Genomic DNA, 18,926 nt, shown 5'->3' on the forward strand with positions numbered 1-18,926 from the left:
GAACCGAGTGACGGTCAGGAATCGGGTGAGCAAGCTTTCGAAAAGGATAGAAACATTTTCTAATGGTGCACTGGGCAGGCAAAACAGTGAAATGCTGAATCCTCCAGGATTCTGCAAAGGCGAGGTGCGGGAAACCTTTGAAAAGCATGGATAACCTCCGAAAAGAGCAGGAAATCTCCGAAAAACATGGGAATACTTCTATTGTGAGAATGAAAATTTATAAAAGAAAGAAAACAACCTATGGAGTTTAGGAAGGATATGGATCCAAAATATACAATGCCAGAAAGGTTTGAGAATTTGGAAGGACCTAACCAGATTCAGAATTGGTCTCTGAAGAGGAGAAGATTTTTAAGATACAGAATAGCTTCCTAGCTGTACAGCAAGTCTGAAGCTGAATGAGTAAACACTTTGCTGTAGTCAATAGGTGCAATAGCTGATGATATGATTGCAAGGCAGGGCATCAATGAGGCCTCCAATAAGTTTAATGACATTTTACAAGCCTTTGATAAGTAATCTAAGAAGCAATAAAATCTTAGAAAGGGCCAAGTTTAATAGAAGGGTCCAGAAAGCAGGTGAATTGGTGGATGCTTTCATTAACGACTTGTACAGACTGGCTGAAGGATGTGAGTATGGAGACCTGAAGACAGAATTGATTAGAGACCACATCATTGTGGGTATTGTGGTTGGATCTTTATCAGATTTATTTCAGTCAAAAAAAGACCTCACCCTGGAGAAGGTAATACAGATGGTCAGACAAGCAGAGGTCCATAAGCAGAACACAGCAATCTTGAGAGGGGAAGAGAAACCTTGGGTCAGGAAAACTCCGATGATCGTACAGTACCTGAAGCCCAGGACGGAAAAACTGTGTCCAGGGAAGACTTTGCACTCGTGAGGGAAGATGCAAGACACCATGAAACCCTACCAGCACTGTGGTACCAAAAAGACCCACATGTGTAAACAATGTCCTGCAAATAAAGGAGAATGCTTTAACTGTAAGAAGGTGGGCCATTTTGGAAAAATGTGTCATAGCAAGACCCCTACTTAAAGATTCCAAACAAAAAGTCTTCGTGCAAAGAGCTGTCAATGAAGTGGAACAAGCTCCATTGAAAAATAAATCAGGAAATTTCCTTAGGAGATCAATATCCCTAATCATGCATTCTGGACAGCAGATATTTATGTCAATGGACATATTACCAATTTTAAATTAAACACTGGAGCAAACGTCACAGTTTTTTCAGAGAACGAGCCATGGTTATCAACACATTGCTTGCAACCAACAGACACTCAGTTACTCAGTCCAGGAAGAATTGAACTGAAAGTCAGGGGAAGGTTACAGGCAACACTCCAATACAAGGGAAAGTAGATATTTGGAAATACTATATGTTCTACAGAATCAAGAATTTTCCATTTTGAGCAGGAGAGCTTGTTTAGATCTTCATCTTAACAAAAAAGTGGATGAAATCAAGTAACAAGAATCCAAGAGTCACTTTCATGGAGACTTTCCAAAACTATTTTCAGATCTAGGAACACTTAAGATCAAATAGAGCATTACGTTGAGAGAAGATGCTAAACTGGTATGTATCTTTATGCCTAAGAAGATACCACACCAACTGATGAATCAAGTCAAAATCCAGCTCAAAGAGACAACCAGGATGGTTTCTCCCGTCACAAAACCAACAGAGTGGTGTTTGGGAATGGTTCCAGTTCCTAAACCAAACAGTACTCTTCACATCTGTGTAGACCTAACTCAGCTTAATAAGTGGTTGCTAGGAAAATTCATCCAATGTCCTCAGTAGACAAAAGCTTGACAAAGTTATCCAAGAGTATTATGTTCACAAAACTCGATGCAAATAGTGGCTTTTAGCAAGTTCCATTGGATGGGACGTCAAGCCTACTGACAACCTTCATTACTCCGTTTGGAAGATTTTGTTTCAATTGTTTACCATTCGGAATAACATTTGCACCAAATACATTCCAAAGAACTGTGTCAAACATTTTACAGAGCCTTAAAGGAATAATATGCCATATGGACAACATCTTGGACGGCGGGAAATCCGTCGGAGAATATGACCTGAGGGTTAGTGCAGTTTTGAATTTTTTACAAGAAGAAGTCCTAACATTTAACGAAAAGTGTGAATTCTCAAAAATGTCTATTCATCTCTTCAGACACATTGTCAGTAACAAGGACATAATGGCGGACCCGCAAAAGACAACAGCCATTAGTGAATTCTCAATTTCTACTTCTGTCCAAGACCTTCAACGATTTCTTAAAATGGTTGGCAAAATTTTTGCCCTATCTAGCTCAAGTTATGATTCCTTAAGACAACTCTTAAAGAAAGCTCAAGCATTGTGTTGGAATGCACATCAGGAGCAGGCATTTCGAAGGAAATGCTGATTTCACCAGACATCTTAGCCCTGGCGATCACAGAGTTGGTGGGGGGAATCAATGAGGTCAAGCCATGGTGGCAAATGCTGCCAGCTGGTCCCCTCTTTGGTCTATGGAATACCCCTAAAGGAGGCCACCCCCACCAGGAGTCCACTGAAAGGCTGCCAGGTTTCGTTGGGTGGTCTCTCCACACAGCAGCGGGCACTCCCAACATGGGCAAAATGCCCGTGGAGGTGTGACGTGGCCCTTAAATGACATGGCAGCGGGAAACCGACCCCCACCCCCACTACTGATGTCTTCCCACGCCATTTTGCCAGCCTTTCCATCTTCCAGCTCATTGCCAAAGGGCTGGTAAAATTCAGCCCATCTACCCTATCAAACCCCTTAAAAATTTTATATGTTTCACTGAGATCACCTCTCATTTTTCTAAATTCTAGGGAATATAGGCCTGGTCTACTCAATCTTTCCTCATAGGACAATCTCCTCATCCCAGGAACCAGTCTACTGAACCTTTATTGCACTCCTTCCAAGGCAAATATATCGTTCCTTAGATAAGCAGACCAAAATCTTACACAGTACTCCAGGTGTGGTCTCAAGGCCCTACAAAACTTCAGTAAAACGTCCTCACTTTTATATTGCAATCCCTTTGTAATAAAGGCTAACATACCATTTACTTTCCTAATTGCTAATTGTCTGCTGTGTACCTGTATGTTAACTTTCTGTGATTCATGCACAAGGACACCCAGGTGCCTCTGAATAACATCATTTTCCAGTCTCTCACCATTTAAAAACATTATTTTCTATTTTTCCTTCCAAAGTAGATAACTTCACACTTCCTCATATTATATCCAAACAACCATGTTCTTGCTTACTCACTCAACCTGCCTATATCACTTTGCAGCCTCTTTGCATCCTCCTCAAAGCTTATGTTCCCACCTAGCTTTGTATCAATAGTAAACTTAGATAAATTACATGAAGTCCCTAAAGAACCAGAGGCTGGCTGCTCAGAGACAAGGGATACCGCCTCCGCACATGTCTGATGATCTCCCTCTGCCATCTGAACACATGCGGCCAAAGGGTGTACAATGAGAGACATGCCACCATCAGAAATATCATAGAACAGATCATTGGCATGCTAAAACAACACATCTGCTGCCTGGACTGCACAGGGGAAGCCCTAGAATACTAGTTGCAGCATGTGTCCATGTTCATGGTGGTCTACTGTGCCTTGCACAACCTTGTCATCATGAAGGCTCAGCCATTGCCACCAGGAATTCAGAAGTCATCTCAGGAGGAGAAGTAGCAAGAGGAAGAGTAGGAAGAGGAGGAAGAAGTTGAGGAGGAGGAGGAGGGGGAAGAAGAAGAGGATGAGGAGGAGGCGGGGGAGGCAGGGAGGATGCAGCTAAGACTCCATCGCTCTGGGCAAGCCATCCGCGAGCGCTTGCTCAGACTCCAATTCCCTTAAGGAAATACTCTTCACCGCCACTATTCCCTACCTTACTATCCATATAGGACAGCTCATCACAGTGGCCCTTGGCCAAAATCCTGCAATAAAAGCCAACAACAATAAAAATTTCACAACATCTTTATCCAAAAATGCATCCACTTATGCAAACAAAAATGGACTATTCAACCTTGTACATTCCCTTCATGTCTGTCTTTCAGGTGCCTTTGCGTGGCCTGAGCTCCTACGCAGTGATACTCCTGTGACTGCAACATGGCTTGTGGAAGGCAACTGAATTTCACTCGAGGAGACTGAAGATGGCCTTGCAAGACACATTCAAGCAGCTGTGGGCCTAGAAGTCCCAGCTTTGGACTGCACTGCCACAGCATGGGTGACAGCAGTCTGGGCTGACTGCCTGACAGGCAACAGCAAGGGCACGAGCACAATGGCAGTATTTGGAGCACAAATGCTGAGAGAGGACATCAGGTTCATGCTTTTTGATGCATTTACCACTCCCACGGAGCAGCACCTCACTACTCCAAGTCATCTGTTGGAGGACAGATTGCTGAACTGCCAGGAGAGTTTTTATGTCCTGTTGAACACTGCCAGAAGTTTGAGCCTACATGGGTGCAAGCATGGAGCTCATGACCTCTGCAGTACTGAGGCTTCTTCCTGTATTGCATCCCTTGCTGATGCTGGTCCTACTGCTCCCTTCAATAGTGTGCCACCTTGTCCTGGAAGAGAGAGGCCAGAATGTCTGTGATTGTATTGCACTATATTTGGGCGATATACTTGCCATAGCTGAATAGCTGGAGGTATGTGGAGGTAGTGCATGGGTGAGAGGCGATCATGATTGGCATGCGTATGAGGGTGAGGTGGAGTATCTAAATAGTAGGCCTGAGTTCTGAGTGCTTGCGGTAGCTGATGGGTGAGTGATGGGGTTGTGGTGCATTGAACAGTATGAGAGGTTGGTGGCGTGGTGGGTATGGGATGTCATGTGAAGATGCATTCACTAACCTCAACCAGCCATGTGATGCTGTTGAACTTCTTTTGGCACTGCTACCAGCTCCTCGGGGCCAGACACTGGGAGCTCACCTCACTGGCCACCTGCACCCATTCCCTTCAGAGGATGTTCTTTGAGGGGCTCTCAGTCTCTCACGAAAACTTGGCCTCTCTCCTCCTGTTGACCTTCCTGACAGAGGCCTTCGGCGCCACATTTATGAAGCTGGAAGCCTCTTTCTGCTCTGATGCTGCATTAGCTTTGTTTCCAACTGCAGATAATTCCAGTACTGGCAGTCAACAGCAGCTTCCTTTCAGTTAGTGCTGCTCCCCATTAAGATGGACAGACTGCCTTTAAGAGCTGGAGGCTGGCTGGAGCATGTGTTAGCATCGCAAACTGCTAGGCCCCATGTTGAATGTTCAGCCAGCCAGCCAGGAGTGTGGGGTCTGCTCAGCTGAGCACTACAATCACAGAAATGAGAAGACAGCACAAAATTTGCATGCTGCCTACTTCAACAGGACCAGGTGCGGGCAGATCATGAATTGTGTCTTTCGGGCCTGAAAATGGGAGCAGATGAGTTTCTAGCCCTCTGGGATTAAGTAACAGTGCAGTATCAAATTGACGCAAAGAAAATATGCTATAAAGCAATTATTAGAAGTTTAATAAATATTTATGCCAGAGCGGATCACCCGCCCATTATAGAACCCCTCTTATCTACATCCTATTGAAATCAACTATGGCCAACACAGATTCAACATCACACGCTGAGGTCCTGAACTTGGCTATGCTGCTATGAAGAGGCACATTGTAGAAGACAACACCATTCATACAGTGAGCTAAGGACACAACTTACTCTGACTCACCCCTGAGGTTTTGGGCAGAATTTTGTGCAGGCAGCCGGGGCCCTGATACCAGACCAGGAAGGCGAGGGAAACCCCGCCTCAGACATTTGGGGACTCCTGGATTTATTTAATGACGCTCAGGCAATTAACTGCCCAGCGCTGTAGTCCCTGTCCCTTTAGGGACCAGAATACAACCTCCCAGAGCTGCCGGTTAATCAGAGGGCTGGCTGCTCAGGCGTTTCAGCAGCACCACTAGGAGCAGTGGCTTTGGCTGGGATTGCAGGTAGGCCTGGCATCATGAACAGTGCTGGAGCCCTGGACTGGAGGTAAGTGGGGCGTGCTCGCAGGTTCTAGTCAGGCAGGCCCCAGCGACGGGGTTGGGTGGGTGGCTGTTGAAGGCGAGGGGGGCTGTTGGTGCAGGGGTGACCTTTGCCACTGGGGGCCCTTCGTGCTCCACAGATTGCCAAAAGAGAAGGACACCCCCCCAACCAGCCCACAGTAAGTCAGCATGGTTTTACTAGGTGGTCTCCCCACATGGCACTCCCCATAATTATCGGCCACTATATGGCCTCAATTGGCCTCGAGCAGGAAGGCCATCCTCAGCTTTTCCTGCCTGACTTAGCCGGGGGAATGGGCACTCCGCCCCCGCCTTTCCTCCCGGTTCAATGACACCTCACCACCTCCCAGCCCACTCCCAAGGGGAGAATTAAATTCTGCCCACTGTTGCACAACTCCTGTTGGTTAGTTTGGTCATTTTTCTATAGTCTTTTTCTTCACAGGAAATGTTAATACTACCAGGTCAGTATCATTCAAAATGCTTTGTTTCGCATCTTCTGATGGTAACTTCCCATTGAGATGGTAGATATTTATCCTGAAGCCTCAGTATGAAATGTGTGGTTAAAAATATCATTTTTGGAGCAAAGCTTTAGCTTTGAAAAAATGCCCATAATTGAAAACTTAATACACCATAATCACTGTTTGGGTCAATAAACTAGTTTGAATATTCCACTGTACGATGATGAAAATGGAATCTCTTTTGTGCTGCTGTTGTTAAAGGAAAAGCTCATTCCATTTGGAAGATAAAACTTACTTGGAACGAAAGGAGGATGGTTCCACTGGTTCTCAATACATCCTTTTACTGAGCCAGGCTTGAAACTAGACACTTCATTCATATCCTGCAAATGAGAGATATAACAAAATATATATGTATTTACAAAACTTTACAATTAGACTTTATAATAGAGCAGAAATAAATAAATACAATAAGATTAACTAATAAGATAAAATGGTACATACAATCCAAAGCCCATCATATTCTATTTTCTGGTAGAACTTTTCGCATTCATCGACCCACCATTTAATGCATTGAGGGTTTGTGTAGTCAGGGAAAACAGTTTCACCTGGCCAGACCTAAATGATATGGGATAGAGAAACAGTAATAATATTATTTATAGATTGTGAATGTTACCGTAAAAACATTCCATACGGTAAAGATAAAACAATGCAAAACAAATCAAGACAGCACCAACTATTAAACCAGAAGCAATTCCTTCTAAGTTATAACCCCATTTTTAATAGATGGGTGTTGAAATCTTTTGGCAATATGTAATGTATCAAAAATTTAAAATGGAATATTATAGTCAATATCTCCATTCCTCTTTTTACAAGTTAGCATTTTCAGATGTTATTTTTCAAGCATTAGCACAACCTACCATATGCACAAATACAGTTTATTTCAGTTACCTCTCCTAAAAGGGGTGTCCTTCCATCAGATTCATTGATCCACACTCCCATTTGTGTGCCTTTATCATAAGGTTCATATGGGCCATTTATCAGCTTCTGAGTGCTAATGGCTGGATCCTATGTTTGAAAAAGAACAGAGCTGTCAACATTCAGGACACACAACCTTCATTCCCTTTATATTTCAAAATTTTAAAGTTTTATTTTAATTTGTTCTGAGGATATGGGTGACACTGGCAAGGCAATATTTATTACCAACCCTCTTTGCCCTGAGGTTCTTTTGCTGAAGGACATTAATGAAGCAGTTGCTTTTTTATGACAACCTGGCACCTTTCGCAGTAATTTCTGACACTAGCTCACAAATTTATTCAATTTAGCTTTATTACTTTGTTGAAATTTGAACTCAGCAACTCCAGCTTACTAGTTTAGTACTAAAACCACCATGCTGTTGTACTAAACAGTATGATCCTAGATGCTGGACTGCTTTTCGTGCAATGCTATTCCAAGGGCACAAATGAGCAATTTTGATGACAACATCAGAAATATGATAAATGATTAGTTACCTAATAGTCATCTCTCTTGTGATAATCGGAAGATTGTTGTTTCATTAATATTTATTCTTTGTGTTTTATTTTCATGTAGCATCTTGGCATGCAATCATAATGTAAGTGTATTGATAAAAGATTTCCTTGTTTTTAAAACTGCTCATTCTAATTTATTGTAGTGTTTTTATGTGATCAAAGTGAAAAGGAAAGCTGAAAGATTATGAAACTTACCAAAATGATGATGTATCTCTGTCCATGATTATGTAAATCATGAGCAAATGCAGGGAGATTGCGGAATTTGTCCAAGTCATAAGTAAAATCCTTTTTGTTTTCCATATAGTCAATATCAGTGATCTGGATATCCTAAACAATTTTAATTAAACATCTATTAGTCCAGGTCCAATAATATCCATGTTCTTTTGATGATTACAAATATTGCTAGAATTATTTTCAAAATTACGCATTTGATAGTTGTCCTAAATTGTATTAAAACTGGATCAAAATTTTCACTCTTTTTCATTGCTATTCTTCTTATTTATATTACTGTGATAAGCTTTCCCAGGGGATGTCAGAAATATTCTTTCCTGAAATAATCGGAGTTAGTTGATGGTATTTGAAACAGCACTCATGCATATTTTGTTTTTACTTTACACACCAGCCATTCTCATGGCCTCGCTGAGTGAGACTGACAGCTTAGTGCTCACTGGAAACTACATTAAGAAAACACAAGCAGGCATTATGTAAGAGTTTCATGATCAAAAGCTGATGGAGATTTTCATCCTGTACAAACTCAGGTCCCAGAGGAGAAGAGTTAGAATGATAATCAGCTATGCCACCCATCCTCAAAAAAATGCTGTTAAGATTTAATCCATGCAGATACCATCAAGATTTTTACAAAAGTTGAATAAAGGTTCTGTTTAAGCAATTCAATCAATAGCTATGGTTTGGTCTTAAATATGGTATATGTGTATGCTGCCCTCCGTCTCTGTAAAACTATTATTGTTCTATTCTAATTAGAGAGGTTGGTTGGCTTAGATGACTACAGCGTGGTGCAGAATATTACCAATAGTGCAGGTTCAATCCCTGTGCTGGCTGAAGTTGTTCTAGGGGCCTACCTCTTTGCCTTACCCCATAGTAATATCCTGGCATGAGTCATGATTAGCAACCCTTGGACAATGACGATGCTAAAAAGAGAGAAATTCTAGATAGACAGGCAGTGAAGGATAGAACTGGAGCCTAATCTTTACGCATTCTTAACCTTTTATTTACAGAGACAAACATTACAAACATGCACCTCCAAACCTGCACGCCACTGAACACTCAGCACTCAACTAAACCAGCCACTTACTCTGTATAGATAATTAATATGTATAGGCAGATGTTTTTGTTGCAATAGGTGGTGGCTTAATCAGTCTGTGGGATTTCTATATATTTATTTCATCACATGAAAACAGAAAGAGTGCTTGTTTTTATAAGCCATCATATCAGCAAAAGATGTATCTTTAGAAATTCCTGGATAAAACCCACAGATTTTGCTGCTTTGACTTGGTGGGGGAGGAGGTAAATGTGGTTTCAGAAATAAGGTTGGTTAGTTGGCAGCCTTCCATCTACGAAAGATGATGGACATGCAGAAAACAATCCATTTGGTGGGGTGTCTTCTCTGGTACACCTTTGTTGATGGCAGTGAAGGCCAATCCTTGAGAGGCAGATTTTGCCACAAGTGCTGCACGTGAAGTTGCCAAAGTGACGCTGTGAGTTGCTGTTTTTGGCGTTGGCACCTGTTGCCAAGCTACTGTAGCAACTGGTCATCATGATACTGCACACCAGTCCACAGGATATGTTGCCATTCCCCTCTTTCACCAGCTTGTGACTCCCCAGTGCAATAGCTGACATTTAGCGCCTTTATGTCATGCTTGCATGCATCCTTGAAGCGGAGCTTTGAGCGCCACACTGGTCGTCTGGCCCCAGCTACCTCACCATAAAGACGGTCCATGGGTATGCAACCGTCTTGCATCCTGCGGATGTGTCCAATCCACTGAAGCCACCTCTGCTTGATTAGTGCCAACACAGCTAGGAGCTCTGCCTTTGAGAGGACTGCCACATTTGTGGTTTTGTCCTGCCAGGATATGTCCATAATGCTCCGCAGAAAATGAAGGTGGAAATTATTGAGTTTCTTTTCCTGGTAGCTGTAAGTCACCCATGTTTCACAGCTATACAGCAAGGTTGTGAGAACACAGGCCTTATAAACCATCAGCTAAGTCCTAAGGTTTAGCTTGGTGTATCCCATGTGCATTTCACAAGTTGGCCAAGGGTGGTAGCTGCTTTCCTTATACGTGTATCGATCTCTGCATCAAGCGACAGATTGTCTGTCACCATGGAACCAAGGTAGCAGAATTTGCTAACCACTTCTAGTGAGGCGCTATTTAGTGTGATCAAGGGCGGAGGTGCAACACCTTGTCCCATGACCATGGTTTTCTTGATGCTTATAGTTACAGGCACGGGAGAGACTGTCCATGAGTCTTTGTAGCTGAGTTTCTGTGTGACCAATCAGTGCAGCATCATCAGGATAGAGGAGTTCTCTGATTTGGACATGATGTGTTTTTGTCTTCGCTTTCTGCCTTGATAGATTGTAGAGCTTGCTGTCTGACCCAGTCTGCAAGTAGACTCCTTTCATATCTGCAGGAAAGGCAAAGCTCAGGAGCATGGAGAAGAAGATGCCAAACAGAGTGGGGGCTAAAACACAATCCTGTTTCACTCCATTCTTCACTCTGAAACTGTTGAAAGTGGAGCCATCAAACTGTACAGTTCAATGCATGTTGTCATGAAAGGATCAGATGAGACTGAGGAGCTTTGGTGGACAGCCAATTTTTCCCAAAATCTTGTAGACCCCTGCTCTGCTGACGGTGTTGAATGCCTTAGTGAGATCTACAAAAGTAAGGTAAAGGGTATACTCTTTTCCCTACACTTCTCTTGTAGCTGGCGTATGGAGAAAATCATATCCACTCTAGATCTGCCAGCACGGAAACAGCACTGCGCTTCTGGGTACACTTGTTCTGCAAGTAAATGGAATCTTTTAAGTATGACCCTAACAAAGGCCTTCCACGTGCTGCTAAGGCGTGAGATGCCCCTATAGTTGTTGCAGTCTCCTCTGTTGCCTTTTTTTTGTATAGTGTGCGATGCCAAAATCATCACATCTCCTGTGGAACAGAGCCTACTTTCCAGCAGAGGAGGAGAAGATCATAAAGGTGTCGCAATAGATGCGACTTTATGTGCTTGAGCAGTTCGGCTGGGATTCCGATCTTGCCTGGTGTCCCTCTGTTCACTAGGCAGTCTATGAATGGCCTTTCTCAAGCTCCAGTGATGAAGGTTCTTCATCTAACTCATCCATGACAGGAAGTTGCGGGACAGTATCGAGTACAGACTAGGAGATGTCTGACTCATCGGAGTACAACTTACAGTAATGTTCAGCCCAGCGGGACACCTGTTTACTTCTGCCAGTGAGTACTTCACCATCTGCCATCTTTATGGGAGCAACTTTGGTGATGGCAGAGCCAAGTGCCCGCTTAATCCCTTCGTACATAGCTTGCTGATTTCCTTTGTCACATGCACTTTGGATTTCTTGACATAAGATGATCCATCCTTTGCATGGCTGTCTTTGGCTACTTTCAAGTCATGCAGTGTCTTAGCTGTTGGGTTTATATTGTACATCATGTAGGCTTTGATTTTTGCATCAATGCCAAATATCAGCTCAGCTGAGTAGGTCAAGGACAAGAAGGACAATTGGAGTGGTTCAGTCAGGTAGTTACAGAGTGAGGAAAAGAGACCACACTATTCTGTAAAACACTATTCATAAGAATTAACCTTTGACTCACATAAAACTATAGTATTTGACAGAGGATAATGGTTGTATCTGATTTCTGTTAGTCAGGAAAAGATGGTTGCATTTGTTCTTTCTCTAGTAAATGAGTACACCTGCATCATTAATCCGGTGTTCACCTGCCTTCTTTAGCTGCTCACTGGGCAGATAGACATTACAACAATACTTAATACTTCAATCACTTCAATGACTTCAAATGTGTTGCACTGTTTTCTGAGTGATAACATTTTTAGGAAACAGAGCTATCAAACTATTTCCTTTCGGTGTTTTTTGTAAAAGATGTGCTCTACTCACATATGGGAGATTTATTTTTCTGTTCCTGTCCACTGTATCTTCAACATCACTGAGGCTTTTATAACCCCAGCGACTAAGTTGGAATCCCAGAGTCCAGTATGCAGGCATTAACGGTTTGCCGATCAGCTATATTGTTTCAACCAAAAACAGAAATGGATGAATTATGTTCATTATCATAAAGATCGCAAACAAAAACATGGAAACAGCTTAACTAAGAGGTTTCTCTTAAATAATAGTGTACAAAATTGTTTGAACATCATGATTCTGTAATTTTATCCAGTTCTATTGCTATAGACTGATAATGATTGTAAACCTACTTGCAAGTACTCACGAACAACATCCTCAGGTGAAGAACCCAAGAAGATGTAAAAGTCCAGAACTCCACCTATTGTCCTATATGTTACAGATGGGCTTGGCTGAAGTTCAACCTCTGTCAAGAGAAAAAATTGAATCAGGATCTGTTAATCAGGTTTAGCCACTATGGTCAACAGTGATAAATCAGAGATGGTCATAATAAATAGTTATGCTGAGTTTAAGTTCTACTACTTTTAGTGGGGCTTTCAATAACAATAATAAACTGTACTTGTAGTTAGCTATTAATAGACTACAAATGCGGCACAGTGGCGCAGTGGTTAGCACTGCAGCCTCACAGCTCCAGCAACCCGGGTTCAATTCTGGGTACTGCCTGTGTGGAGTTTGCAAGTTCTCCCTGTGTCTGCATGGGTTTCCTCCGGGTGCTCCGGTTTCCTCCCACAGCCAAAAGACTTGCAGGTTGATAGGTAAATTGGCCATTATAAATTGCCCCTAGTATAGGTAGGTGGTAGGGGAATATAGGGACAGGTGAGGATGTGGTAGGAATATGGGATTAGTGTAGGATTAGTATAAATGGGCGGTTAATGGTCAGCACAGACTCGGTGGGCCGAAGGGCCTGTTTCAGTGCTGTATATCTAAATCTAAAATCTAATAAATATTAAAAAGCACATTGGAGTCATTTATACAATTAATTGCGCTCTTATGTTGTACCTGGGGGCTGCAGCATATTTTTGGTACCCTAGAATATTTTGGTGGAAAATATAATACATTGAAACTGTAAAAACAATGGAGTTTAATTTTCTCAAATAGCACAAATAGTAATGTTCTTCTGTAACATTCTTTTGTGTGCTATTTTGATGCAGTCATTAGTCTATTTAAAATATGCATATTATTAAGTGTAATTAATAGCACACAAATTAATTTTATATCAGTGTTTTATTCTGTGCGTCACCATAAGGAATCAAATACAGGTTGTTTGATCACATTGTTTCATTGGTGCTGGAACTAGGCACTAACATGTATATGTTGCTGCCTGGAACAGTGTCCGACCTGATTTAAAAGTAGGTCGTATTCTATATGTAAATTATAATACTCCTGAGGACACTTCTTTATACAGTGTGTAGTAGACAGCGAAAGAAGAAAACATCACAACCCGAAATTATGCTTACATAATGGCTTATCATAATGTCGACACAATAGTTCAATGTACTATTTATTGTGTAAATGCTTTGAGACATTTCCTGTCATAATGTGAAATATAAATGCAAGTTTTCTAAAGATCATCTTTTGCTTTAGATTTCTCCTCCTTGGGTCCCAGTGTTGATACAATATCATATTTCAAAAAATAGTGGCATGGATAGAGACCTTACCTGAACACATTTGAACACCTCTATAGTGAATTACTATGAAGAATGACGAAGAAAGTATACAATACAAATGTAGTAGTGTTTGCAGAGACAGTGAGCTAGGATTCAATGGAAATATGCTGGAGGATTATTCATAGAATCATATTCTGTCCATGAAATGTGCAGGCAGGGTGTGTGAGGGTGGGCACCATACAAAATTGGGCACAGTAATTTGAGGTCTATCAATGTGTCCCAATGTGGGCAGCAGATATAAAGGGGCTTCCTGCTCAGGTATAAACTGTACACTAGGTTCCTTAGGGCCTTAATATCAATGTAAATTAAGGCGACTGTCCCCTGATGCAGCTAGTACAACTAAACAGAGTTCTAGCCACATAGTAGCCATTAGGAATGGCTACTGAAAGAGATGTCATTCAATTTAACTAAAATTAGGCACCCCTGCCCTTTGCACTCAAGCATGTAGCAACTCTTGCCCAGTGCCTATATGTTTTCCCTGTTCCTTGCCTTCCCACACATAGTCCCCAGTGCCTCTTGCTAAGTGCCTGGAAAGTACCCATTCACTTGATGCTCCCACTCAACAATGCTGCCCTGACAATCCTAATGCATCATGAATCTGCCTGGAGCATCAGGAACTGCACATGGGCCCTATAAGGTGTTGCCACTTTACAGGAGCTCATTGGTGCACATATCGTGATTATTTAGGTCTTTCCTTCCCTATTGCAACATTGAACCATTGGTAGCAAAACTATGTCATTCTCTGTTCATGGCCTGTTAGATACCATGGCAGTTCAATCATTTCTCATTAATATTGTTCACGTGCTGTTGAGGCCAGCAACCATGAGTACTATCTACTGCGTAAATCTTATTTCACGCCATTACAATACTTCCTGTTTGCATTATTAATACTGAATTTTAATACATGCCTTTATGAAAATTGCATTTAAAATTTTTGTACAAAAAACACCACAAGAAATCTTCCCTATTGAGCCTAACAGACAACAAATACACTGTTCCATCTTTCGTATCGTTTTGCAATGGCTGTTTTATACATATTTCTGGCACTAGTGATTACAGCAGCATTTGGTAATTAAAAAGTAAATTATGGAAATATTACCCAAAATCAATTGAAAATCTCATTACCATTAAGACCTAGGATTTGCATTTTTTTAGATGTGTTTTTAAGGGGATTGGCCACTTCAAAGAAATAGTAACATCAATGCTCTTTGGTCCTTTTAGCTTACAAGTATATTTATAGCATATCCTGTAATACGTTAATTGTAAACCCCCCCTTCCCCCACCACTGCCCCAGACAACTAATATTTGGGGATTGATGTTTATCATGACATTAACACTTAGATCAGGGGTCTGCAACTCGCGGCTCTGAATCCGCGTGTGGCTCTTTAACATTTCATTAGCGGCTCCCAACCTTTTCCAGTTGGATTGCATTAACATAAAAAAAAAACTTTAAAAATTACATCAAGAAAAGTAAGAGTCATATTTTTATTGTGGGGATAAAAGGCTAATCATAATGCTGTACTTTAAGGTTTCAAATGATTATTTTAACAAAAAGGTCATTGCGTAGTATCAGGGAGCAGGAGAGTTTCTGGATCATGCTTTCCAGGAGGTGGTCACCCCCAGACAGTAAGAGTTCAGGATAGTAGGTGGGAGGACATCTAGAAGACTAGGAAGCAGCAGGATGTGCAGGAGTCTTTGGGGTGTGTGCCACTCTCAAACAGGTATTCAGAATTGGAGACTACTGGGAGTGACAATACCCTAAAGGACTGCAGTTCAGACCATGGCACCAATGGATGGGAGGAACAGCAAAGTATAGAAATGCAGGTGTTATAGGAGATTCCATAGTCAGGGGGACAGACAAGCATTTCTGTAACAGTCACCATCAGTCCTGCATGGTGTGTTGCCTCCCTGGTGCCAGGGTAAAGGACATCACAGAGAGGGTATAGAATATTCTGCAGGGAGAAGGGAGTGAGCCAGATGTTGGGGTACACATTGGCACCAACGGCATATAAGGGAAGGTATTGAGGTCCTAAAGTCAGATTTACAGGAGCTAGGGAGAAAGTTAAAGAGTAGGACCTTAAAGGTAGTAATCTCTGGATTACTTCCAGTGCCGCACGCTAGCAAGAGAATAGGAAAATAGGCAGGGACAATGCGTGGCTTAAAGCATAGTGCAGGAGGGAGGGCATCAGATTCAGGCATTGGGACCAGTTCTGGGGCAGAAAGCACCTATTGAGAAAAGTTGGGATGGACCTGAATAGGACTGGGACCAATGTATTGGTTACTTTCTTCTTCATTCTTCATTGTAATTCACCACACTTTAGGACAGATGTGAGGGTCCTTGAGAGGGTGCAGAGGAGATTTACCAGAATGGTTCCAGGTATGGGGGATTTTAGTTACAAGGTTAGGTTGAAAAAGCTGGCATTGTTCTCCCTGGAGCAAAGGAGATTGAGAGGAAAATTGATAGAGGTATACAAGATTATGACATGCTTAAATTAAATTAGACAAAGAAAAACTGTTTCCATTAACTGATGACTAGGGGACACAAATTGAAGGTTTTGGGCAAGAGATACAGGGGGAATGTGAGGAAGAACTTTTTTTATGCAGAAGTGGTAATGACCTGAAACTCGCTGCCTACATGGGTGGTGGAAGCGGAGACAATCAATGATTTGAATAGGAAATTGGATGGGCACTTGAATTAAATAAACTTGCAGGGCTACGGGGATCAAGTGGGGGAGTGGGACTGACTGGAGCAGCACGAGACATCTGAATAGGAAGCACCATCACTAAATCTGACACTCGCAGCTGCCAACTTAAATACTGGCACTGCACATACCTTAGAGGGTAGTAGAGAGTCAGGATCAGCACATGGTGAGTGACAGGCACGAGTGAACTGCAGCAAGGCCAGGGGAAAGGATAGTCGTGTGCTTCCCAGAGGGTGAAGTCACTGACTAGTTCTGCTACAGCGGATTCAGATAAGGACTTTGATGGGGCGGCATACATGAAAATGTTAATGGTCATGCACACAGAGATGTTTGGTGCATTGGCAGGCTTGCCAAACAGACTCCTGTCACTGTCAAGGGGCATGAAGCAATCCAGCTCCAATGCAGCACAAGGCTTCATCCAGAGCTTTGAAACCATCCTTTCCAGTGTGGAAGTGGTGGTCAACATCCTAAACACACTTGAGGACCCAGTGGTGATGCAGAACAGGCAGAAGTTACCCAACATTTCAGTGCTGTAGTGGAAGCTCAAACTGAGGTCATGAGATCCATGCTTTTTGCCACACCAGTCCAGATGGATGCCATGCAGGTTTAGACTGCTGCTATTATGGCTGTGCATACCAGTGCATGCAGGCTTTCACAGCAGTCCAGCAATCTGTCCTCTGACATTATTAGGATTACTGAGACACCACACTGGGGCAGTTGCTTTTTGGTGCACAAAACTGCTGTCCTCGCTCTCACGATGACAGCATTCATGCTCCCACCCTGCCACTCTACCAGCACCCCTGCTGATGCCTCTCAGCCAGCCAGCCCAGACAGTTGTCATCCATTCCGAGTTGATGCAGTCTGAAGCCAGGCCTTCAAACCCCAGCGCTGCTCGAGGGTGTTCTGCAAAACCATCTGCAGTCTCCCCCAGTGAAAGTCAGCAGCCTTCCACCAGCCATGCTGCGTTGGCACTGCGTAGGAGCACGAGGTCAGGCAAAGGCACCCACAAGGCAGGCACTAAGGGAATGCACAAGGGTGAATATTTCAGTTTTACATGTATTATTGGACGTGTTGTTTGATAAAGTTGTTATGGAATGGTTTTTGGTGGTCGCTTTTATTGCAGGACTTTGGCCAAAGGGACGCTGTGATGGTACGCAGCTGATGGATTCAAAGGAGGGCAATTGTGGAGCAACCGTGATGTGGGAATCAGATCGTGTGGGAATCGAAATGTGCGTATCTCCTTGCAGACAGCTTTCTGGAGCGACAGGATCCCAGTTTCTTCCATCCTGCCTCCTCCTCCTATTTCTTAACCTCTTCTTCCTACTTCTCCCGAGGTGTCCTCTGAAGGCCTGATAACAAGGTCTGCATCCTCATGACAGCAAGGTTGTGGAGGACACAGCAGACCAACATGAACTTGGAGACATACTCCTGCAAGTAGTGGAAGGCTCTCCCACAGTCCAGGCAACTGAACTGTTGTTTAAGGATGCCAATGGTTTGCTCCATGATGTTCTTGGTGGCAGCATGGTTCTCATTGTAGGACTACTGTCCACGCATGGTCGGGTGACAGAGAGGGGTCAGGAGCCAGGTATTGAGCGGGTATCCCTTATCAGCAAAGAGCCAGCCTCTGGTTCTTCATGGTGGCTCAAAGATGGTGGTAATGGATGACTGGCACAGGATGAATGTATCACAACTGCTGCCAGAGTAGCGGGCATTCACCTATAAAGAATCTTCTGCGAATGGTCACACACAAACTATACATACATGGAGTGGTAGTCCTTGCAGTTGCGGTTCATGTCCCTGTTTATACGTGAGGCCTGCAAAGCTAAGTGTATTAAGCTAAGTCTATTAAGAGAGAAGACAATAAAGGCCCTCTCCTTCTGCACAGGACCTCTGTCAGCTCCCTGATGCGGCAATGCATGGTGAACTGTGAAATGTCGGTAATGTCTTCAGCTCCTGCCTGGAAGGATCTACTGGTGTAGAAACTGAGGGCCGTGCTCATGTTCGCACCCACTAACAGCACCAACCTCGTCCTGCTGTGCGGCTATAGGTCCGGTTGGAGGAGATTGCATAGTTTAGTCACCACCTCCTTGTTGAAATGTAGGGCTAGATTTTATGGGACCCCTGAGGCGGGATCACAGGCAGGGTTCCATAGAATTGCAATGGGTGGCGAGGCATGGAAAGCCCGTCGCAATGCCATCGCCTAGCGATTTGGTGGGGACAGGATAGGCTAACGATGGTCTTTCCGCACAGAGGCCAATTGAGACCTTTAAGTAGCCTATTAACCTAATAATGGCCGCTTAAGGGCCTCTGTCCACCACCGCTGCGATCTAAACAACAGTGGGGGGGGTGCCTCCGCCATGCAGGGAGGGCACCTTGTAAAATAAGGCGCACTCCCTGTGGGCCTG

The 18,926-nt window shown here is 43.1% G+C and overlaps 1 protein-coding gene across 1 annotated transcript in view; it reads right to left on the reverse strand.

The window, feature by feature from the left end:
- The window catches only part of si (sucrase-isomaltase), a 207,217-nt gene that overhangs the window by 158,416 nt on the left and 29,875 nt on the right, over positions 1-18,926 (reverse strand). Inside the window, exons 9-14 of the mRNA XM_068042180.1 lie at positions 12,446-12,558; positions 12,129-12,254; positions 8,189-8,320; positions 7,416-7,532; positions 6,969-7,082; positions 6,763-6,847 (exon numbers count right to left, since the gene is read on the reverse strand). Coding sequence (XP_067898281.1) covers positions 6,763-6,847; positions 6,969-7,082; positions 7,416-7,532; positions 8,189-8,320; positions 12,129-12,254; positions 12,446-12,558 — 687 coding nt within the window. The remainder of the gene's footprint in view (positions 1-6,762; positions 6,848-6,968; positions 7,083-7,415; positions 7,533-8,188; positions 8,321-12,128; positions 12,255-12,445; positions 12,559-18,926) is intronic.

This window comes from Heterodontus francisci, chromosome 11, assembly GCF_036365525.1.
Source record: "Heterodontus francisci isolate sHetFra1 chromosome 11, sHetFra1.hap1, whole genome shotgun sequence".
NCBI classification, from domain to species: Eukaryota; Metazoa; Chordata; class Chondrichthyes; order Heterodontiformes; family Heterodontidae; genus Heterodontus; species Heterodontus francisci.